General features: G+C 43.4%; 2 protein-coding genes and 1 long non-coding RNA gene across 11 annotated transcripts; 2 read left to right on the top strand and 1 right to left on the bottom strand.

The window, feature by feature from the left end:
- Positions 1-1,416: 1,416 nt before the first annotated feature.
- LACC1 (laccase domain containing 1) lies at positions 1,417-13,610 on the bottom strand. Of its 3 annotated transcripts, none has more exons than XM_083709637.1 (6): positions 13,592-13,610; positions 8,601-9,204; positions 6,967-7,148; positions 5,489-5,654; positions 3,676-3,901; positions 1,417-1,967 (listed from the first exon to the last, which is right to left on the bottom strand). In XM_083709637.1, the coding sequence occupies exons 2-6, from the start codon at positions 9,154-9,156 to the stop codon at positions 1,793-1,795; spliced, it is 1,305 nt and encodes a 434-aa protein (XP_083565763.1). In that variant the 5' UTR covers positions 9,157-9,204; positions 13,592-13,610; the 3' UTR covers positions 1,417-1,792. The 3 variants fall into 3 exon arrangements, with proteins under 3 accessions (XP_083565763.1, XP_083565761.1, XP_083565762.1); XM_083709635.1 differs by lacking the exon at positions 13,592-13,610 and adding an exon at positions 12,817-13,172; XM_083709636.1 differs by lacking the exon at positions 13,592-13,610 and adding an exon at positions 11,159-11,272.
- Positions 3,928-5,658, top strand: LOC310830304. Its single transcript, XR_014557563.1, has 3 exons — positions 3,928-3,992; positions 4,125-4,203; positions 5,522-5,658. It is a non-coding gene; the product is annotated as an uncharacterized lncRNA (long non-coding RNA).
- On the top strand, positions 13,608-23,165 carry CCDC122 (coiled-coil domain containing 122). Of its 7 annotated transcripts, none has more exons than XM_083709868.1 (5): positions 13,608-13,631; positions 16,034-16,149; positions 18,991-19,371; positions 21,130-21,246; positions 22,229-23,165. In XM_083709868.1, exons 2-5 carry the CDS (start codon positions 16,036-16,038, stop codon positions 22,376-22,378), a joined length of 762 nt encoding a protein of 253 aa, XP_083565994.1. In that variant the 5' UTR covers positions 13,608-13,631; positions 16,034-16,035; the 3' UTR covers positions 22,379-23,165. The 7 variants fall into 7 exon arrangements, with proteins under 7 accessions (XP_083565994.1, XP_083565991.1, XP_083565992.1 ...); XM_083709865.1 differs by lacking the exon at positions 13,608-13,631 and adding an exon at positions 13,891-14,064; XM_083709866.1 differs by lacking the exon at positions 13,608-13,631 and adding an exon at positions 14,098-14,213.
- Positions 23,166-24,202: the final 1,037 nt, after the last annotated feature.

The following is a 24,202-nucleotide window of genomic DNA, read 5'->3' as shown; positions in this document are numbered from 1 at the left end:
TTATATACAGAGGTTTCTGCTGTAAACTGCCTCCTGTGATGTATGTATGATGATTTTGGGGTGGTCTTTGGCTAAGGGGTTGGGCAATGTCAAAAGTTGTAATGGTTCTAGGGGTTGCTCGTGCGTAAGTTGCTGCCACTCCTGGCTAGGTTACCTGGTTGAACCCTTTCTGTCTGGACAGCCCTTCACTTCGTGGCTGTCTCAGTCGCTGGCAGAATCCGTCAGTGGGCGTTTCTTGAACTTCTTCCAGCAAAGAAGTTATTTGACACCAAGTCTCCTCCTACTCTCCCTGCGCGGAAGTCTTCTGCGCAGGGAGGGTGTGGGCAGCGGAGGACCCGTGCTCTCCCCGCTGGTCTCCGGTGAAGAGTCCTGGAGCCTCCTCTCCGATTCCCCCATCTGCCCCCCTTCTCCACTGGTGTTACGCTGATTTCCTTCCCCAGCAGATGGGCTGCCTCTCTCCCTACTGGGACCCTCTCCAGCATCCCTCTGGAGCCTTCCCTCCTCCTCTAGCTCCGATGGCAGTTCCCTGACAAAAGTCTTTCAAGGTTCCTGCACACTTTGGTTCAGGGTCTCTCACGCCTTGGAAGGAGGGGAGGGTACTCTGTTGCAGCAAAACAATAAAAGATCTGCCTTGCTTTCCACTGGATCCTGCTTCCATCCATTCTTCTCTGACTGATCATGGACTTAGGGTCCCATGGGGAGTTGGGCAGCAAAAGCCAAACCCCAATTTTTACATCGTACTGAAGTCAGAAGGCTGACTAATAAGCCCACAAGGTTTCGGTGGCAACAATAATAGTTTTTGTTGTTGTTTTTGCAATAAGAAAAGAATAAAATTGTGTACCACACAACTACCGTATTTTTCGCTCTATAAGATGCACCCAACCATAAGACGCACCTAGTTTTTAGAGGTGCTATGATGCTCATGTACTGCTTGTGGGCTTCCCACAGGCATCAAGCTGGCCACTGTGTGGCCACAGTGCTGGCCACTGTCTCTGTGCAGCGCCTCTCCTGCGAAGCGGGAGGAGGAACGGAAGGGGCTCGGTTCTTCCTCCCGCTTCGCTGAAGGGGCGCTGTGCAGCTCTCCCTCTCTGTGCAGTGCCATTCGCTCCATAAGATGCACTCACATTTCCCCTTTTTAGGAGGAAAAAAGTCTGTCTTATGGAGCGAAAAATATGGTAGGTTGTTGTATTGCTTGCTGACTGGTGGCTGCTTAAGCAGTTGGAAACAATAAATAATAATGTCAGAAAAAATATAGCTGTGGACCTGACTGCCTATGATAATACAGTACTAGGCTGTGTGCAGTGTATTCACAACACACACAAACACAACAAAGTGCTAACAGACAGACAAAGAATACTGAACACAGCTGTAAAAAACAACTCACAAACTTTACCTAAACACTAAAAGCCAAACGAGTTTTCTGTATCATTTAGGCCACATATTTATTTATTAATTTAAATATATTTAAAAGCATTTGTAAACTTTTTAATTTTTTTTTAAATCTCCAAGTAGTGTGCATCATAGAAACAAGTTCATTAAAGCAAAAATACAACACTATAAACACTTACATATCCCTGATATTTGCAATGTTTTGTACTAGTAGTGTAAGATTAAGAACACTTAGATGGAATTAAGTCCAATCAAAATAAATAGGACTCCTTTTCTAAGTAATTATATTATATAGACAGCTTGGAACTATAGATGACCACAGGAAGAGCTCAGTATCAGTAAATATAATCAATTTGCCCCAACAGTTTCTACCAGATTATTGCATAAATATGAAGATAAACCCTCAGTCTCTAATTGATATGAAGCCAATCTGTGTTCCAAAGTTCTCACCATCACGGACATGAGAATAGAATTTATCAGGGCAACATGATGTACAGAAAGTTACATTTTGGTTTTGGTCTGTTGCAGAGTCATCCTGGATGTTCTGAGGCAGAACCCCTCCAGTCTCCAGAAGAATACTAATAAAGAAGAAAAAAAAGGATGATGGATTATTAAATGGACAGTTATTAGAGGGTAGTTATTATGTATACACAAGATATTACTTCCAATATCTTAGGGTTAAAATCTTTTCATATGGCACTAAGCCCCAAGACCTTCTTCCACATATATTGTGTTTAAAATTGGGAAGCTCTGATTTATAGAATGGGGATGATAAAGATAACATGTAACCTTAAACATGTAATATGGGAGAGTATATAGTGGGGGCCTTTGGCTTCTTCCAAAAACACCCCCAAATGTGGCAAAGGGGTGCAATGCTCCTCACTGCCAGAGAGGCCAAGATTAAATGCTGACCACCAATCATGGCTCAGCCAGTAGAACCTGACTTTTAATCTTGGGATCGTGGGTTTGAGCCCCACTTTGGTTGAAATATTCCTGCATTGCAGGGGGCTGGATTATCCTTGTGGTTCCTCTATGATGCTAAAGGAAGAGTTAAGAGTCTAAGCTTTGCCACAAGCTCCATAGCGGTGGCAGCACCCCTTCTGCTATGCATTCCTTGGGACTCCTAAGTGGTGGACATACTATCAAAGGATCATTGGCATGGATAGCCAAGGCCATCGCTACCAACAACGCTCTTTGGAAAAGAGGACAGTGGATGAGAAAGGCCTCCTTAGAGGACCGTACAGTAAACTGGGTGCAGATAGTACAGATAGTCAGAATTGGCATTGGCTGCACGTCTGATTAAACCTGTGGGGCCTGATTCAGCCATGTGAAAGGAAAGCAGAAGGCCGCTTCTGCGGGGAAAGGGGTGGGCAGGGAGACGAAGAGCCCCACTCTCCTCTTCTTCTGTAATGGGATCAATTAACCAAAAGGGAGCAAAACAGACAGAGTGAATTTTTCACAGCTCCACAGTTGTTATTCTTATTCTTTATTGAGTTTATATACTGCCTTATACCCGGATGTCACAGGGAAAAAATCACAACATATATAATCAGAATAAAAAACAACAACCCAAAAACACCCCCCTCCCCGAAAAGAGCCACATTTTAAAACAGTATAGGATGTCAAACACATCAACCAAAGGCCTGGTTAAAAAGGAAGGTTTTCGCCAGGTGCCTAAAGGTGTGTAAGGGATGCGGGTGGCCCTGTGGGTTAAACCACAGAGCCTTGGGCTTGCCGATCAGAAGGTCGCGGTTCGAATCCCTGCGACGGGGTGAGCTCCTGTTGCTCGGTCCCTGCTCCTGCCAACCTAGCAGTCTGAAAACACGTCAAAGTGCAAGTAGATAAATAGGTACCACTCCGGCGGGAAGGTAAACAGTGTTTCCGTGCGCTGCTCTGGTTCGCCAGAAGCGGCTTAGTCATGCTGGCCACATGACCCGGAAGCTGTACGCCGGCTCCCTCGGCCAATAAAGCGTGATGAGCGCCGCAACCCCAGAGTCAGCCACAACTGGACCTAATGGTCAGGGGTCCCTTTACCTTTTTTAAAGGTGTGTAATGAAGGCGCCAGGCAAACTTCCCTGGGGAGAGCATTCCAGGGACAAGGAGCCACTGCAGAGAAGGCCCCGTTCTCATGTTGCCACCCTCCGCATTTCTCAAGGAGGCACACAAAGGAGCGAGATGATCTCAGGGTCTGGGTAGGTTCATATGGAAAGAGGCGGTCCTTGAGGTATTGTGATGTGCTAAACACCAAGAACTCTCCCAATTAAGAATAAGCAGAACCAAGCTCACCGTGTTGCTCTTCTGATGTCAACGTACGGGGTTGACAATTCATAAAGTCTTACACACTTGGGATCAATCCTAAGAAAACTTTTTGCCGATTCCCGAGGCAGTTTAAAGCAACAGGGCCCAACCGACGGCCCCAGGACCACAAGGATATCCTTCACGTCGCAACCGTATTCAGTTACCATCGCGTTAACGACAGCCATCGATACTCCTAACAACGTGCCTTGCCAACCTTAGAAGCAAGGAAAGAAAAGGAAATCTTGCAGCTTTTAAAATTGAAAAGCAAAAGAAAACCCAACCTACAAAAGTTGCATTCAATGTATGTGAACTTTTATATCGGTGTAAGCATGCAAAATAGGACATGGAAGTGTGGGGTGATGGGTCAAAGTAGGCATGATGGAAGCAACAGTATTTGTTCTTTAAGTGTCTCTGCCACATTTATATATATGATGAAGCCAGAAACTAGCAGCAATCAACAGAATCAGAAAGCTAGCCGCTATGGTCTGCATTGCTGACAAACATCTAAAGAAGCAGGTAAGTTTTGGAACTTTTAGGTCAGTGGTTTTTATTCACACAACATTCCCAGTTGCGCCTCAGCTGTGTCATATCTATGGGAAACTGCCAAGAGTAGACCCACATCCCATGTCATTCTGGCCTCCTTCGGGAGAAAGAGTGGAATATAAATTCAACAAATAAAATAACTATATTTTGATTGTTCAGTTGAACTGGTTAAAGATATGACACAATCCAGTGATAAATAATTTTTAAATCCCAGAAAAGTCAAAGGGTCTTATCTTTGGCTGCATCAGTCCATTAGAAAATAGCATTACAGTGGACGCTCGGGTTGTGAACATGATCCTTGCGGGAAGAATGCCCGCGACCCGCAGCGCCGCATCTGTGCACACACAGGTCGCAATTCGGCACTTCTGCGCATGTGCAAAGTGCGATTTAGCGCTTCTGCGCATGCACCGAAACCCAGAAGTAACCCATTCCAGTACTTGCAGGTTTGGCGTGGTGCACAACCCGAAATCACATAACCCGAAGCATCTGTAACCCGAGGTATGACTGTATAAACGTTATGCTATAAATAGAGATTCAGGATTAAACAGTGAACTGAAAACAAAAAGGTACCGATTCAAGGATAGCCATACCTGTATTTACCGTATTTTTCGCTCTATAAGACGCATTTTTCCCACCAAAAATTAAGGGGAAATGTGTGTGCATTTTATGGAGCGAATGCAGGCTCCTTGGCTTCAGCGATAGCAACGCAAAGCCTCCGAAGCGCAGTGGGAGAGCTCCTGCCGCACTCCGGAGGTTTCGCGTTGCTTTCGCTGAAGCCTGGAGAGCGAGAGGCGCACTGACCCCTCTCGCTCTCCAGGCTTCAAAGATAGCTGCCTGAAGCCTCCGGAGAGCAGCGGGAGCTCCCGCTGCACTCCGGAGGCTTCAGGTTCCTTTCGCTGAAGGGTAGGTGCCCCTTCAGCTAAGGCGCAGCACCCCTTCAGCTAAGCGGGAGGAGAAATGGAAGGGGCTCTGTTTCTCCTGCTGCTTCGCTGAAGGGGTGCTGCGCAGAGAAGGGGAGAATTTTTTTTTCTTATTCTCCCCCTCTAAAACAAGGTGCGTCCTATGGTCGGGTGCGTCCTATAGAGCGAAAAATATGGTGAATGGAATGAAGGATGGGGTGGGGACTGACGGGAAAAATCAGAGCAAGAAAGCACACTCAGGGCAGGGCCAGAGTAGAAACAGAGAAATGCATAAAAGGAATGACGGTTGTCCAGTGGGTTTCTTGACCTTTGCAAAGCAAAAAAAAGGGTCGTGTTACCTGAATGAGCAGCACCACATGCTTTCTTGACAGGATCAGCGAAAAGCACAGGGATGCAGTCTGCTCCAGGGGCAGCGAGTGTAACACCTTTCTGGTTAGTTACTATCCCATCGTAGTTATCTGGCTCGGCCTTTCCCATGACCCAAACATTACTGGCGTGGTTGACCTGTTAACACCAAGAGAAGACAAGGCAATCTGAAAAACTGAAGTTAGGAGTGCTCTTTTGCTCCTGTATTTCCTGAGGCAACACTTCTGCCTAGCAATATTGAGCAAGTCAAAGTGACACAATTGACTTCCGAAGCCTTGAATGGTCTGCAGCCAGAATATTTCAAGGACTGCTTACTGCGTATTCTTCAGAAGTCCTTCGGTGTTGAACCACCACCATCTCAGGTATGGTGGTGGTGTCAATACTTTGAAATTCCTTCCCTGAGGAGATTTGCTTAGCTTCTCCACTTTCAATTTTAATCAATAAATTAACCCTTTCAGGGGCAGCCAGCCATTTATTTTCTAAACCCATTTACCGTATTTTTTGCTGTATAAGACTCACTTTTTCCCTCCTAAAAAGTAAGGGGAAATGTGTGTGCGTCTTATGGAGCGAATGCAGGCTGCGCAGCTATCCTAGAAGCCAGAACAGCAAGAGGGATTGCTGCTTTCACTGCACAGCGATCCCTCTTGCTATTCTGGCTTCTGAGATTCAGAATTTTTTTCTCTTCTTTTCCTCCTCCAAAAACTAGGTGCGTCTTGTGGTCTGGTGCGTCTTATAGAGCGAAAAATACGGTAGTTCTGTTCAGTGGCATTCTAGGCAGAAGGGCGTTTGAACACAAGGACTGCTGTCACCGAGACAGGATGATGAGTTCTCAGATCTTTTAAAGGCTTACCAGGCAAGAAGCAGTCTGGGGCGTTATCGTTTTTTTTCTGTTTCACGAGAAGTCTAAAGAACCATTCCACTTTATCAATGTTATTACCATGATTACATGTGGGTTATTTTGTGTTAACTGCGTCAAATACCTGGGATAGTTCAGCTGGTAGAGCACGAGATGCTTAATCTCAGGGTTGTGGGTTTGAGCCCCACGTTGGGCAAAAGATTCCTGCAATGCAGGGGGTTGGACTAGATGACCCCCAGTGTCCCTTCCAACTCAACAATTATTTGATTCTCATACAAATGCTGTGAATGGCATGTATCTGAGGGGCTGCGATGACCCCCTAAGTTGCATCCTGCAGGGATAAATGCCCCACCCTGAAGAGAGACTGCTTCCCATCACTCATTTAGAACTCTAAGGGTTTGATAACCAGGAAAAATTTCTGGAAAAGGATTAAATCAGATGTTTGAGGCTCTTGGTGGAGATCTTAAAAAGCTGTGTCATGGGTTGTTGTGACCCTGAATGCCTTTGCCTTTAAGAAAAACATAAACAGAAGAAGTCAAACTGAGTATTTCCCCCTTAAAAGTCCTCCCCCAGTTTCAGTTTTATTTGCCTTACCTTTACCCTATGATATGCATCAGGGTTGAATCCAGCAGCAGCAGCTAGCCTGCGAAGGTTTTCCTTAACCACAATGGGTGGGTCACGTCTTTTGGAACTACTGAAGAGATTGAAAGAGCTCAACGTCGGTATATAGGAGATGCCCCCCGTTCTTGTAGTGAATCCATGGAGAAAGATAGGATCTAGCGAAAAGAACAAGAAGTGGGGAGGGAAATCATGGTTATGCAGGCCTAGTGTCACCCAAAATATGCTTCAGGGGAGTAAGAATTTGGCATAAAGCTGGGATGGGGGAGATAGGCTGGCATAACTCTGGATGAGCTGAGGATGAGGGAATTAAGCAAGCATGGTCTGGCTGCACTGGGAACCGCTTGAGATTCACTGAACCCAAACCTGCAGCAGATCTTAAGTCTCCAAATCTCTTCCCATCTCTCTAACAAACAATCTGGTTTAAAACCAGTTACAGATACAGTGGTACCTCGGGTTAACTACTTAATTCGTTCCGGAGGTCCATACTTAACCTGAAACTGTTCTTAACCTGTAGCACCATTTTAGCTAATGGGGCCTCCTGCTGCTGCCGCGCTGCCGGAGCACAAGTTCTATTCTCAACCTGAAGCAAAGTTCTTAACCTGAAGCACTATTTTTGGGTTAGCGGAGTCTGTAACCTGAAGCGTATGTAACCTGAAGCATATGTAACCCGAGGTACCACTGTAACTCCAACCTGCCAGTAAAAATTCCAGCTCAAAATTCACTCATCACTCTCCATTATTTTGTCCAGATGGAAGACTAAAGAAAATGCAAAATTTTGAATCAGGCTTCTTCTCATGACCTTTGCCACCCTTTTTGTATACTCAGAACGTAGTGCCTCCTGTTGCATTTTATCTCTATCCATAGCAGTTTTTGCCCAAACACAGAAAATTATGCAAAAATCCTAACTATTGCTAAGAATAGTAGGCAAAAAAAAATGTACGATTACTGGGGCAGAAAGTCCTGGTGGTTGAGGATAGATTGAAGTTCACGCACAGTCATGAATATGAACAAAAGCTGTTTTTCTAATGAATGTGCATTTAAGAACCAAACGATTATTTTTTATTGAATGCTTCAACTAAGTAGACATGCTTGCTTTTTTTGGTGGAGCCTAACATTCAGAGCCAGGGTTAAAGCCTCAGCGCCTAGGACTTGCCGATCGAAAGGTCGGCGGTTCGAATCCCTGCGGCGGGGTGCGCTCCCGCTGCTCGGTCCCAGCGCCTGCCAACCTAGCAGTTCGAAAGCACCTCCGGGTGCAAGTAGATAAATAGGGACCGCTTACCAGCGGGAAGGTAACAGCGTTTCCGTGTGCGGCTCTGGCTCGCCAGAGCAGCGATGTCACGCTGGCCACGTGACCCGGAAGTGTCTCCGGACAGCGCTGGCCCCTGGCCTCTTGAGTGAGATGGGCGCACAACCCCAGAGTCTGTCAAGACTGGCCCGTACGGGCAGGGGTACCTTTACCTTTACCTTTACCATTCAGAAGTCTGTCCCCCCCCCCCCCCAAGCACAACCAGGATCATACCAGGTACTGAACAGGAAAAAGGGACATTTGAAAAAAAAGAAAAGGACTGCAGTACTAATAATAGGATTCTTGCACATATTTATGTTACCTGGGATCAATGAAGATTTGAGAATGGTAAGTTCCCCTTTCAGACTAGGAAGGCTCTTCAAAAATATCGTTATCTCAGTTTGGATCGTTTCTCTGTCTTGGTCTGTAAGTGGCATTAATTCACCTTGCAGTTCTGCAGATTTTCTGAGGTTCTTTTCTTCACAGTTCATCTGAAAATCTTTAAACTCAAACTGGTAAACACTAGTAAAAAGTTGATTCACGTACTCTCTCATTAACGGTTTTCTTTGCGCCGGCACAATTACTTTAACAGTGCCGATGTCTTTTTCATCGAGTTTTTGTTTAATGGTGTATAAGACAGCAACTGTATTTTTGGCACACACAACCTCAAGTTGTTTCCCTGGACCGTGAAAGCCTTGTATTGCTGTGTGAAATACATCTCCACAATTCCCTTCACTTCCAAAGGTTTGGCAACACATAAGGTAAACAGGGTAGTTGTCCCCAAGAGTTTCTAATGTTCTGATCACCGATGCCTGGGTCCAGTTATTCCACGACCTGGGTCCAAAGATGCACAAATCAATCAAGACTGCCTTTGCCATATTCTATGGACAACACTTGATGATGTCAAATGTGGGGTGATCGGCTGGCTGGTGGAGGGAAAAGAGTAAGAGAATGCTTTATCAAAGAGAATTATCCTTTATTCTGGCGGATCAAGCGGATAAAATGAACAATCCAGAAAGGGATTCACAATCCGATGACACAGAAAACAGCAGCAGTCAATCACTGAGTCCAGAGCAAAGTTTTATCATATTTCGAGACCCGCCAAGGACTTTAGAAGGGAAAAGTCTGAATCAGATCCTTCAACTACACTGAAGGACTCTCTTACGAAGCTTAATAAAAGGAACAGATATTGTTAATGCAGAGGTTTGTGGTGAAATCTTTTTGTTTAGGCAACTTTATCCAGACATGCGGATGTTGAAGCATTTCATTCTATTTTTAGTTTATGGCAGATTTTGTCTTTAAAATGTTTTTAATTGCTAGGTTTTAACTGGGTTTTTTTTTTTTTTAAAAAAAAGATATTTATTAAAGTTTCAAAAAAGGTTACAAAAAAAGTTACAAAATAGGAAAGAGAAGAAAGGAAAAAGAAGAAAAGAAAAAATACAAAAATACAGAGAAAAAATACAAAATACAAAAAATAAAAAACAGTTAAAAACAAATCACTCTTTTCATGTCTTATATTTCATTTGCTTGTTTCCCTGACCTCCTCACACCTCCCTTTTTTTGTATTCCAGTTCAATTAGTTAATTCAGCAAATCCTTTCCCTCCTTGTTTTTATCTTAATCCTTTACCTTAATGTATTATAACTTTACATTCTCACCTAATAACAATCCATTTTTACATACTCCTTTATAACATTGCTGCCAAAACCACTTAACTTCATTCCGACATCATTCTAACATTCTTTAATTTTACAGTATTTATCTAAGTAGTCTTTAAATTTCTTCCAACCTTCTTCCACCAACTCTTTTTCCTGGTCTCAGATTCTGCCAGTCATTTCCCCCAGTTCCATATAGTCCATCACCTTCATCTGCCATTCTTCCCGGGTGGGTAGATCTTGCGTCTTCCAATACTTTGCGATGAGTATTCTTGCTGCTGTTGTGGCATACATTTAAAAAGTTCTATCCTTCTTTAACACCAATTGGCCGACCATGCCCAGGAGAAAGGCCTCTGGTTTCTTCAGGAAGGTATATTTAAACACCTTTTTCATTTCATTATATATCATCTCCCAGAAAGCCTTAATCTTTGGGCACGTCCACCAAAGGTGAAAGAATGTACCTTCATTTTCTTTACATTTCCAACATTTGTTATAGGGCAGATGGTAAATTTTTGCAAGCTTGACTGGTGTCATGTACCACCTGTATATCATTTTCATAATATTCTCTCTTAAGGCATTGCATGCCGTAAATTTCATACCTGTGGTCCATAACTGTTCCCAGTCAGCCAACATAATGTTATGTCCAACATCTTGTTCCCATTTTATCATAGCAGATTTCACCGTTTCATCCTGAGTACTCCATTCCATTTAACTGGTTTTATTGGTAATTTTAAAATTTTCTGTAAACCTCTGAGAGGTTTTGTTACAATCAACTAGTACATTAAAAAAAAAAGTAAATAAAGAATAAATTGAAAAACTCAAAGGCTAAATAGTATGCCTGCTGCTTAAAGGTAAAGGTAAAGGTACCCCTGCCCGTACGGGCCAGTCTTGCCAGACTCTGGGGTTGTGCGCCCATCTCACTTAAGAGGCCAGGGGCCAGCGCTGTCCGGAGACACTTCCGGGTCACGTGGCCAGCGTGACATCGCTGTTCTGGCGAGCCAGCGCAGCACACGGAAACGCCGTTTACCTTCCCGCTAGTAAGCGGTCCCTATTTATCTACTTGCACCCGGAGGTGCTTTCGAACTGCTAGGTTGGCAGGCGCTGGGACCGAGCAGCGGGAGCGCACCCCGCCGCAGGGATTCGAACCGCCGACCTTTCGATCGGCAAGTCCTAGGCGCTGAGGCTTTAACCCACAGCGCCACCTGCGTCCCCTGCCTGCTGCTTACCTGGGAGTAAATCCCATTAATTTCAGTGGGGCTTACTTGCAGGGATACATGATGCGATCAAGCTGTGTGCATATTTGCTAGGATAAGCACCCTTTTCTACTGAGGAAAGGAATAGAAAAATTCAAAAAGCTAAAACAGACCTAACTTGAACGGAATATAATTTTTAAGAAATTATGTTTAGGATCCGAATGTGAAGTCTACTAGGGCTGTCATTGTATGTGCATTATAAGATCCTGCTCCCACCAGAAACAACCAGTGCGGGGGGGGAGCATAGATAGGATGCATAGTTGCAGACAAGACCTGCCAAAAAAAACAACAAAGAATCTTGCTGGCTAAAAATTGGAAAACACAAGAAGTGCCAACAGTGGAGGAATGGCAGATGAAGATGTTGGACTTTTGCGAGCTAGCCGACCTGACCAGAAGAGTCCGTGACCAGAAGGAGGAGGAGTATCAGCAGGAACGGAAGAAATTTAAAGACTATTTAGCTAAATATGCTAAGATAACCTAAGTAGAAATACTTGCAAGTACAATGGTACCTCTGGTTACGTACTTAATTTGTTCCGGAGGTCCGTTCTTAACCTGAAACTGTTCTTAACCTGAAGCACCACTTTAGCTAATGGGGCCTCCTGCTGCTGCTGCGCCACTGGTGTGCGATTTCTGTTCTCATCCTGAAGCAAAGTTGTTAACCCGAGGTAATATTTCTGGGTTAGCGGAGTCTGTAACCTGAAATGTATGTAACCTGAAGTGTATGTAACTCAAGGTACCACTGTACCAGATAGGCCTAGGATTTAAATATGCTATAGAATAATATGTCTAAAGTAAAAATGAAAAGAAAGAAAGATGTTAATTGACTAAGTAAATTATATGAGAAAATAGTTTTGGAAAACTGTTACAATGATATTCATTGAAACTCAGCTTGGGGGAGTCAAGGTCATCCAACAATTTAAAGAATGTAAAGAAAAGTGGAATTATTACACTTAAGATTTATGTTTGTTTGTCTGTTTATAAATATGGAATAATAATAAATATGGAAAATCAATTTTAAAACTGGGAAAAAAGAATCTATTTATGTACGCTACAACAGCGGCAAGAGTCTTGTTAGCGCAAGGATGGAAGAATGAGGAAATCCCAGTGAAAGAACAGTGGCAAGAAAAATTGATGAGCTATGAGGAATTGGCTGAGTTGACATACAAACTGCGTAATAAGGACAACCGTGACCTCAAGGAACCTTTTTACAAATTATCTAAAAAGACAACAACACGATTTGGACTCTTTGGCAGGTTTGGAAGAAACATCCACAAAGTTATCAGTTGAATATATGATAGATAAGGCAACGATATGTACAATTTTATAATATGCAGAGGATAATATGTGCAAAGAAACCAGGGAGGCGAACTGAGGGAAGTCGGGGGGGGGGAGGAAAAAAAGGGGGGAATGTAAATGGTTATGTTGATTGATAATTTGTTCGTTAAAATCGTTCGATAAAAACATATTTTAAAAAATAGGATGCATGGCTGCAATCTTAAACACAACTAGGATCTCAGTATCAATGGCACGTTCAAGGGAACTAAGAACTGAAAAGAGTATATAAATAAAGCCATTAATTTATATTAAATTAATATAACAGCCCCCGATAGGAAACTGATGCCTTTACTTACCGATCGGGAGAAAACAGTTTGCACTTCCCCGAAGTATCCGCGCTGCGCTGCAAGCTGCGCCCACTTCGCTTGGTATAACGTGAGAATGCAAAAGCCACTTCCTGAAAATGCCAGATTGCAAAGGCCCGGGGGAATTCCAAAGTCTGCGCAGGGAGGCGCTAACCCAATTAATTTCCGCCAAGCGGCTGGACCAGAAGAGCAGGACTTCGCTTCCCAAAAGGGCGGCGAGCAGATCCGCACTTCTCCCCGGAGAGGAAGGCAGAGATGCAGCCCGCAGCCCACCGGGAAGAGCGTTGCAAAAAGGAGGGAGCCTCGGGGACCTTGTGCAATTCGGGCAAAACACACACAGGGGGGGGAAACCGAAAAAAACCCCACCCTTTTCGTTTTTGAAGCCTGGAACAACTGCTCTGCAAATGCTGGCGCCCCCGGGCGCTCAGCTGGAGAAGGAGGGCCAGCCCCTCTCCTTCCCAGTGGGGCATCCCGGTCGGAGGGCGCCCCCAGCGGTTCCTCGAGGAGCTGCGCCAATAATTATTATTATTATTATTATTATTATTATTATTATTATTATTATTATTATTATTTGCTGGGCTTCCCCAGCAAACGCAGAAATTAATTTAATAGGACTTGTTGGTTTGTTGTTCCAGTGCCAGATTTTAGGTATAAGCTAAACAAGCTATTGCTTAGCGTCCCACTCTCTTGGGGCCCTCCCAAAAAAATTAAAGGGGAAAAAAACAACTGGATGTACATTTCCAAAATATAAGATAAAAAAAAAAACCCATACATACATAGTTTTGTGTTGTGTAGGCTCCTATGATGTAAGTCATGGGCCCCACATGCTAGCCTGCTCCCTAAAATATCACTGGTTTGCTCATTTCTATACATAGGGTAGGGATGCGGGTGGCGCTGTGGGTTAAACCACAGAGCCTAGGGCTTGCCGATCAGAAGGTCGGGTTTGAAAGCACGTCAAGGTGCAAGTAGATAAATAGGTACCACTCCGGTGGGAAGTCCCCCTGCGTCCCCCCCTCCGGAAAAAACAACACTGTGTACATCCTATACTCTTTGTGGGGTTTTCTTGTGGGGAGTGGGGGGTTATTGGGTTGTTTTTTTATTTTGATTACATATTTTGTGGTTTTATATTCTGATTTTATTCTGTTGAAGCGCCCTGAGACCTCCTGGTCTAGGATGGTATATAAATTCAGTTAAATAAATAAATAAATAAATAAGCAAGCCACTAAGTAACAGCCTGAGGTAAAAGCACCATTTTAACTGATCGCTGAAAAGGCGAGCTGTTAATCTCTTGAAACGGACCCACCTGGGCCCATTTGAAGCGGCATCTTTTGAACAGCCGTGGCAACATATTACTGATTTTTGCTGAATTTGGGGTGGAAGAGGAACATGTTAAGATATTAACTGAGCCAAAATTTTTGAAAAAAGAAAAGATATTAACTGAGCCTATAGGCCCAAGAAAAAGGGGAGGAAGAGGCCACATTGGGAAAAATACGAGGTTTTGTGATTAAATTTAAACTGCCACAGGCCTCAATTGGCTGCTCTTTACATTTATCGAGGGCTTCATTTTATGAGGATAAGAGTAAGCATGTATAACATGTGGTCACCAAGAGACAGATAAAATTGTCAGGTTTTTTGACACTGCATTGGCTGAACCTCTTTGCCTCTGAAATAAATGGCATGCATTTTTATTTCTAAATAGATGTCATTAACTGAGTCAACTCTTTTCTGTGGTTTTGCCACCATTTTTTCCTGTCTAGTCTCCTCAATAACTGACTTGAGGAAATCTTTGTGGAATAAATTCTTTTTTCCTTCTCCTCAGTCCATCAGTTTTCGATGATAAGCTATTTTTCAGTTTACAGAGAAGGTCTTGCCAAGTACTATTCTGTTGTGAGGGAATCATATTCCCACACAGAAACTGAAGAAAACTCACACACATAATACTTCTGCTGTCATACAGATTGTGAACTATCTTATCTAAGGTCTAGTTCAAATAGTCTTGGACAGGCATTGAAAATCTATTTAATATTGAAAAGTAATTTCTATTTGCATTCATTATTTTGAATCTCTCAGTGGATATCCTATCATTATATTTGCTATTTTAGCTAACTTGATAATATAAAATTATGAAATTAACATTTAGAAGACAAAACAATGGCAAAATAATAATGCAATTTATTTGACAGAGATGATTCTGGAAAGTTTCAGAACAAAATGGAGGAAGGGATAAGCAATCAAAGGAGCCTCTAAAAATGTGCACTTTACAGAAATGTACACTTTGGGATCCAACCCCATTTTTTCAAGAAAAATAATGTGTTCCTAAGATTTCTGCAAGGAAAAGGCAACTTTGTGTGCATATGCACAATACCTTTAAAGCTTGTTTGAAGTTCATTTCTCTGCCTCAAATAATTCTGGGTACTGTAGTTAAACCCTCAAAGAGTTACAATTACCAGCAAACCTTAACAAACTACAGTACCCAGAATTCTCTGAAGGGAAAATGTGCGCTGAATGTGCACAATGTCTGGTGTGTATACAGACATGCCTTAGCATCTTCCCTCTGCAAAGGGATTTCTTCTGGAGAGGGTTTTCAGAGTGTAGGGCTACAGGGAGGAGGACAGGAAGAGAAAGATGAGTTGGGCAAGCTGCTTTTTGGATACAATAGAACATACTTTCCATATCATACTAAAATATGTGAATATTTAACATTTATTCACAGGACCCTACTTGTATGAACTCAAATTTCAAAGCAGCTCTTCAAATAGCGGGACGTATGTTACATGTAGGGACGCGGGTGGCGCTGTGGTGTAAACCACTGAGCCTTGGGCTTGCCGGTCGGAAGGTCGGCGGTTTGAATCCCCGCAACAGGGTGAGCTCCCGTTGCTCGGTCCCAGCTCCTGCCAACCTAGCAGTTCGAAAGCACCTCAAAGTGCAAGTAGATAAATAGGTACTGGTCTGACGGGAAGGTAAACAGCATTTCTGTGCACTGATCTGGTTTCGCTGGCTTAGTCATGCTGGCCACATGATCCGGAAAAACTGTCTGCAGACAAACGTCGGCTCCCTCGGCCAGTAAAGCGAGATGAGTGCCGCAACCCCAGAGTCATTCGCGACTCGACTTAACTTTCAGGGGTCCTTTACCTTTACCTTTTTATGTTAGATGTAGTTTTCAAAGCTGCTTCTCTCCAATTCTTTCTGTCTTTTCTTCTTCTTTTAGGCATGGCTAATCCAAGTTCATCGTTGTTAGATGAAGCTGTGCAGCAAATAGCAGAACAGCAACATGCCCAAGCCTCTGAAATAGAAAGCAACAAGGCTGTCCTTATTAGGTTGCAGGTAATATGACTTTTGGGACGTGGGTGGCACTGTGGGTTAAACCACAGAGCCTAGGATTTGCCGATCAGAAGGTTGGCGGTTCGAATCCCCGTGACGGGGTGAGCTCCCATTGCTCGGTCCCTGTTCCTGCCAACCTAGTTCGAAAGCATGTCAAAGTGCAAGTAGATAAATAGGTACCGCTCCGGCGGGAAGGTAAACGGTGTTTCCGTGTGCTTCTCTGGTTCGCCAGAAGCAGCTTAATCATGCTGGCCACATGACCCGGAAGCTGTACGCCGGCTCCCTCGGCCAATAAAGCAAGATGAGCACTGCAACCCCAGAGTCGGTCACGACTGAACCTAATGGTCAGGGCTCCCTTTACCTTTACCTTTACCTTTAATATGACTTTTAGAAAATAACACTTGCATAAAAGGAAATGCCATCCTGAAACTCTGCTCAGTTTCAGTTCAAATATGTGGCTTAGTCAAGAATTGTGCGAGAGGGCAGTTTTTAGGACTCATCCAATTGAAATTACAGTGGTACCTCAGGTTACATATGCTTCAGGTTACATACACTTCAGGTTACAGACTCCGCTAACCCAGAAATAGTACCTTGGATTAAGAACTTTGCTTCAGGATGAGAACAGAAATCGTGCTCCGGCGGTGCGGCAGCAGCAAGAGACCCCATTAGCTAAAGTGGTGCTTCAGGTTAAGAACAGTTTCAGGTTAAGAACGGACCTCCGGAACGAATTAAGTACGTAACCAGAGGTACCACTGTAGTTCTGTATGATCAAACACACTTTGATCTGGTTGTGTCAAACCCAACCATAAATAGGGAATTAACATAAGCTCATAAGAAGAGCCTCCTGGATCAAGCCAGCATCCTGTTCTCAAAGTGGCCAAGGAGATGCCCTTAGGATGCATGCAAGGCCCAAGGCTCAGGGCCGTCTTTAGCAGATGCAATGCAGGGGTGCAAATATCTGCCCAGTACCCCCAAATTACCACGGATAGTGTTGGGGTGGCCGGAGCTGCGCACTGCCAGCCATCTGGGGTGGGGACGCAACTCTCCCCCATGCCGCTGTGGGAGAGTGATCCCTGCAGAGGCTTCGGTGTGAAGTTGCGCCCCTCCCAAGCCTCCGCGTATTGGGAGGGAAGCTGCGTGCCCATCAGCCATATGGTTGGCGGGGTGCAGCTTCCATCCTAAGCCTCTGTGGGGATCACTCTTCTCCCGAGGAGGCTTCAGAGGGAAACTGCACACCTGCCAGCCTTATGGTTGGCGGGGCGCAGCTGGCAGGCATGCAAGGAAAGGGGAGGCCGCCGGCAAAGCTGCATAGCTCCCCACTTGCTGGGGCGCCCCTGAGAGGCCTGCGCCCTGGCGCAACGCACCACTAAGCCCTATGGGAAAGACGGCTCTGCCAAGGCTATATAGCACTACAGCATTTACCTCAGAGACATCACCTTGCCAACAAAGGTCCTTATAGTTGAAGCTATGGTCTTCCTAGTAGTGATGTATGGAAGTGAGAGCTGGACCATAAAGAAGGCTGATCACCGAAGAATTGATGCTTTTGAATTATGGTGCTGGAGGAGACTCTTGAGAGTCCCATGGACTGCAAGAAGATCAAACCTCTCCATTCTGAAGGAAATCAGCCCTGAGTGCTCATTGGAAGGACAGATCCTGAAGCTGAGGCTCCAAGACTTTGGCCACCTCATGGGAAGAGAAGACTCCCTAGAAAAGACCCTGATGTTGGGAAAGATGGAGGGCACAAGGGGAAGAGGATGACAGAGGACGAGATGGTTGGACAGTGTTCTTGAAGCTATAAACAGGAGTTTGACCAAACTGTGGGAGACAGTGGAAGACAGGAGTGCCTGGCGTGCTCTGGTCCATGGAGTCACGAAGAGTCGGACATGACTAAACAACAACAACAGAGTTGTCTGTACCATATGGAGGATGATTTTAGGGACAAGTTACATATTTTTTTTCTTAGAAGAGCAGCAATTTCACATTTGAGTTCTTTAAGAATTATTGGGTGGGTGTTACTTGGACCCACCAACTTGTCAGATTTCTTTTGCCATTAAGGCCTGAAACCTCACCTCTTGTTAACACTATTTGCCCCAGTTCCTTGGACTCTCTCTCTCTTCCTGCGTACATTAGTTCAGGCACAAGGATATGTCGTATTTCTTCTGCCCTAAAGAGAAGTGGGAAAAGTCTTATGATTTCTTGCAGTCTCCTTGCCCCAGCACCCTAGAAGAAGACTTGAAATACAGCAAATTGGTGGAAAGTTTTTATTTATTAAAATAACAACAATTAGATGATCTGCAGTATAAAAGTCAATTCGAACAAGTGTGGGCAGGTGAAGATAGTTTTTTCTCCTATCGGCATGTGTGCGCACACATTTTGTGGCTTCTCAGCCAAGGACTGGAATAAATTACCTTCCTAGAGTCATTCAGGCTACCTAGAAGAGAAGTCTTGTCATGTAGTAGGGGAGGGGAGGCAGATGCTGTTTGAGGAAGACAATTCCAAACTTCCCTTGAGTGTACAGAACTTGTCATGTTGATTGGGTATTGTGACAACATCACAGATCATTTTAATCAGGAAAGGCCAACAGCAAAACAATAAAATTATTCTTTTCAATTTAATAAATTAGAAAGCCAAATTTCGAGATAAAGCAAAGTCATATGTACTTTTTTACAGTGCTATAAATTTTTATACTACTAATTATAATGCTTTCACAATTTTGTTTTCTTTTAAATAAATTAAAATAACTAGTTAACTAAACCTCAAGCAATTACACCATTATATAAATAATTTAATGCTATCCACCAAAAGTATTAACTTTTCACTGTATATTACTATATTTTTCCATAGACTCAGCTTCAGGATCTTGAGGCACAAATGAAACTTGTTATGGCAGACAGAAAGGCAACAGAAAGGCAAATGTATCATCAAGATGAAGCCATAATAAGTACAAAAGATCACTGTGAAAATTTGGAGGTTCAGATCACAGCCTTGTATGTTGAGAATCTAAAGCTTGCATTTGATACGGAAACACTGCAGGAAGAGTATAAACTGATGCTTCAAAGAAACAGTGCCTACTATGCAAAAATGGCTGCTCACAGAGACCACTTTGTGGAGGCAGAAAACAAATTGCCACTCATGACTGAGCTCACTAAGAAAAGAACTGCGGTCAAAGAGATGATTACAAACAAGGAGGAATTAATGTCTGTTCTTCAGAATCCAGAAGTACCGGTAAATACTACTAACCAATCTCAGGTCCAATTAATTGGCTTTCTCACCTTTGTTATCTTCTATGTAAAATTGTGTTTTCTTTATGTATCTGACTGGGACCTAGCCTAATACTTTGTTCACAAGGAGGTAAGCGCTGTTACTCACCATTCTCTACATTTGTGACCAAATGCTACTGTTTGCAACAATTCTCCTTGACATCTGGGGGGAGGGCATTCCACAGGGTGGGTGCTACTACTGAGAAGGCCCTCTGCCTCGTCCCCTGTAACTTTACACAGTGACGGAGCCACCAGAAAGCCCGGGAGCTCGACCTCAGTGTCTGGGCTGAAGGATGGAGGTGGAGACATTCCTTCAGGTATACTGGGCCGAGACCATTTAGGGCTTTAAAGGTCAGCACCAACACTTTGAATTGTGCTCAGAAACGCACTGGGAGCCAGTGTAGGTCTTTCAGGACTGGAATTATATGGTCCTAGCGGCCGCTCCCAGCCACCAGTCCAGCTGCCGCATTCTGGATTCGTTGTAGCTTCTGACTCACCTTCAAACGTAGTCCCACATAGAGCGCAGTGCAGTAGTCCAAGAGTGTACAGTCATACCTCGGGTTGAATACGCTTCAAGTTGAGTGCGTTCGAGTTGCGCTCCGCAGCAACCCGGAAGTAACGGAGCGCGTTTCTTCCGGGTTTCACCGCTTGTGCATGCGCAGACGCTCAAAATAACGTCACGCACATGAGCAGAAGCATCGAAAAGCAACACGCACGTGCGCAGACGTGCCGTTGCTAGTTACGTTTGCTTCTAGATGCGAACAGGGCTCCGGAACGGATCCCATTAGTATCTAGAGGTACCCTACCACTCTGGCGAGACAGTGCACAGGCAGGTAGGGTCTCAGCCGGCATAGCAGGTGGAGCTAGTAGACAGCTGTTCTGGACACTTCTCTGTGTATGTCAGTGTATGTGTTTGGGTGTTGTAGAAGTAGCCCAAAGCAACAGCACGTGTAAATAGCCAACTGGTGACTTAGCAGTGTGAAATGAACAGTAGGAACAAAGTATGAACTATACAGAGCATATCTAAAGCAAAAATTAAAACTGCTTAACTAATTTCAATATACATGTCCTGCATGGGTACCACAGACATGTCCAAGTCAATGAAGAAATCAGGAATAGCAACAGTACCCAAGGCTTCAGCTGTGAGAAGTAGTAACTGTACTTATAATGTCCTGTTGCTGCAATCTGACCTCAAGTGATGACACTTTCTGTAGGAGTAGCATTGGGTGTCATTTTGATCAGGAAATGAATTAGGGTTAAATGCTCTTCAGAGCTGCTTAGGTTATGAGATTAGGAGCACCCCATAACAGCTTTAAAACAAAGAGAAAATATTGGGAGGTCCAATTATGGATCTCCTCTTTCACATCTAGTTTGGGTCTAAGAATCAACATGCTTGGACATGGAAAACTACGTTAGTTGCTAAGCACATTATTGCATGCTTGAAAGTCAAAGTTCTGATTCTGATGAAATTTGGGTATTACTTTTAAGAGCCAGTTGATCTTGGGAGACCATGTGAGGCTCATTTATCCTACCCATTCTATGTTTATTTTGTTTTTCATTTCTCCTTTTGTTGTTGTTCATTTGCCAATTACTATTTAGATTCCATTTTGGCATTTACTTAAAACTTCTAGCACTGAATCTTGAAACAATCCCAATTGTCATTTAAATTCCAAAAAGATCTGTGAACATAAAAATATTTTCATATTCTTTAATCTATCTGTAGGATGAAATCGCATATTTGGAAGCTGAAATTAATGCATTGAAAGAAGCTATCAGTGGAAAGGAAAATGCACTTAGAGATGAAAGAAATGTGCACGCTAGGCTTCAAAAAGAAATTCAGGTGATTTTCAGTCATTAGAATAGAATATGTGTTGTGGTTCATGTCTTCTAGAAAAAGAACTCTTAATTCTAAAGCTTATACATTTTTGAAAAATCCCTCCGTTCCACAAACACAGAACAACAAAAGCTGGTATTTTACTTTATTGCAATGTGGAATAGTTATAATATTCTGTTTATTGTTATTTATTATTTGTCACATGAGCCACTTGCTTGACAATTTGTATCAGAAGCACATGATGAGCTGGGAAAATATTGCTATGTTACAGAATCAAATGTTGGGTACCAATATTGTGAATATTTGGGTCTTACTGACTCTCAACGAAGACCCTGATGGTTGTGTCCTCTGTTTCACTGTGTGCTATAGACCAGCACATAGAGGAGCTAATTGATCTTTGCGCAAATGACTACAACATATTGATTCCTAAAATGGTACATTGGTGAGTCAAACAAACCTTGTGTGTGGGTCCTCTCCACACTGCTTATATTGCTGTAACCTGCCCTGAGACCTTCTGGGGAAGGGCAGGAAATAATAATAATAATAATAATAATAATAATAATAATAATAATAATAATAGATAACATGAGCAATTCAAATGAGGGTTTAATAACGGCATGCAAAGAGATTTTAATGAAGCTCCCAAAAGTTGTGGTAGGTATCTCAAGACCTTTCTGTGAAGTCCAACAGGAGCCTGCCTTGTCCACTCAGTGTGAAGTTTTGGAGTAGTCTGCTAGCAATATGCTGACAACACCCACTCTATCTCTCTTCTGGCCTCATGGTCTTTCTCACTACACAGTCAGAATGACCAATGGTTAGAGATGATGGAAGGGGCAGTATTTAATCCCATACATGTCAACTCAGAAATAAAACCCACTGTGGGAGAGAACTGCATCCATCCTAAAAAACCTTTGTGACCTTATATCTGTTTGCTATACGTCTGTTGTGCTCAAGCATTTCTCAGCTGTGTTTATTCTTATTGTAACAGGTGCAGAATAAAAGATATGAAGCTATACTAAAGCGTTTGCATTGTCAAGTGAACAAATTTCAATCCAGCAAAAGACAGCGGCACTGTAACCTTCAGCAAATGGAAGAAAAAGTGGCAGAACTAAGGAATCTCCTCGAAGCAACTGATTGATAGACTATATGCTCATTTTAAGGATATGGTCTGCTCTCTTTATGTAACAAACTGTTAAGTTTGTCTTATACTTACCCTTCATGGAGCTTTCCTATCTCCTCAACGTTTTCTTTCTGATACTGTCTTTTCCCCAGTTACAAATGCACTGGTTACCTACACAGGAGTCACTGTGATGCAGAGAAGCATTGAATTAGGGGGAAAACAGAAGTTAATACCACTCTCTGATTTTACTCTCTGATTTGCTGTTCTTATAAAATTTGGTTGTGCTAATTGAATTTAGGCCCCACAAATATAGTTTAAAGACACCACCAGATAGATCTGATTCTGGGGTAATTCTGTGACATGCAAAGCTATACCTAGTCTGAATCTGGGAAATCCATAAAGCAAAATATTTAATTCATCCGGATGGACAAAAAAGGTGAAGTGCATGGCTGCAATCTTAAGGATGTTTACCTTAAATCTCAGCAAAATCACTGAAATTGTGTATACAGTTTATACACAAATGCATGTAACTGAACCATGAGGGTTATTATATGTTTGGAACACTATGGGACAAACTGGTGCATGGTAGTACTACCGTTTGGTACTCAAACTTGCCCCTTCTCTGAAGAAAAAGAGGACAGAGGTGTTGTTATAGGCATTAGATAGGAGGACCTGCACTTAAATATTTGGGGTTCCAGTATCTCTGAAGAATCTGTTACTTTCTGTTTCCCTTCTGAGGGACTGAATTGTTACTACCTGTTTCTTTGCCAATCCAGTATTAAAAGAAGACTTAAGCAGAATGGAATATGAGGGGGTTCCCTGTTTCATTACTGTAGCTGGGACACTCATGTCTGTAAAATATTTCATTACTGTAGCTGGGACACTCTAAAATATTTTTCATGTGGTTCAGTCTATCAAACATATTTTTCAACCACATAAGTTTTAGGCCCTGTATAACAGAGGCTGTTTGAGAGATGCTGCCTGGACTGTGAAGTTTTGCACTACTCTCTATGTAAGGGCTAACTAAATGCCAAAGAACCTTTAAAAAGTGGAATAAAATTTTTGAAAGGGTTTTTCTTCCAAGCTATGCAGCTTATCCTTTTGTTTGGTGCAAGGCAGGACTGGCCCAAGACATTCTGCCACCTGAGGTGAACCAGAAAATGGTGTCCCCATCTGGTATTCAGAGGTAGACTGCCCCTGAAGTTGGGGGCTCTATTTCAGTTATGCCATCTAACAGCTCTTGCTAGGACCGCCCACCTCACCGCAACCCACCACCATGTCTGCATGCCTCTTGCCTCTTTTTAAAGCCATCTGACCTAGCAGCAACTTCACTGCATCTTTAGAATGTAAATCCTACTAGTTCAAAGCAGAAAGGATCTCCAAGGATTTCATGCCAAGGATCTCCACTGCATGCAATCTCTCCCACATGGAAGAGGCAGACAGTGAACCTAAGATATACTCGGAGTCGAGAGTGGATTTCATGCTTTTTACTCAGCTCATAGTGATGAGGAGGAATGGAGTTCCCCCAGAATGTCTGCCTTATATTCATTATTTACACAATGGGCCCCACGTGATTGGCTAATTCTGGGATTCTCCTGTAGGCCAATCAGGTTGCGGATTCCCTTCCACCTGCAGCTTGATTGGGTGGCTCCTGTGGACCAATCAGACTAATGCATTCTGGATCCTATTGTTCTAGGACCAATCAGACTGCTGCCTTTTGGATCCTATTCAACTCAGTACATAACACCACCGCTCTGACCATGACAAGGGACTGATGTCAATATTCCCCCACTTTCAGGTCACCCTCTTCCCATGCCCCTGTTCTCAATATTTTATCTATTT

The sequence above is a fragment of the Podarcis gaigeae genome (assembly GCF_964106915.1).
Source record: "Podarcis gaigeae genome assembly, chromosome: 13".
NCBI lineage: Eukaryota > Metazoa > Chordata > Lepidosauria > Squamata > Lacertidae > Podarcis > Podarcis gaigeae.
This window is presented reverse-complemented; position numbering and strand designations above follow the sequence as displayed.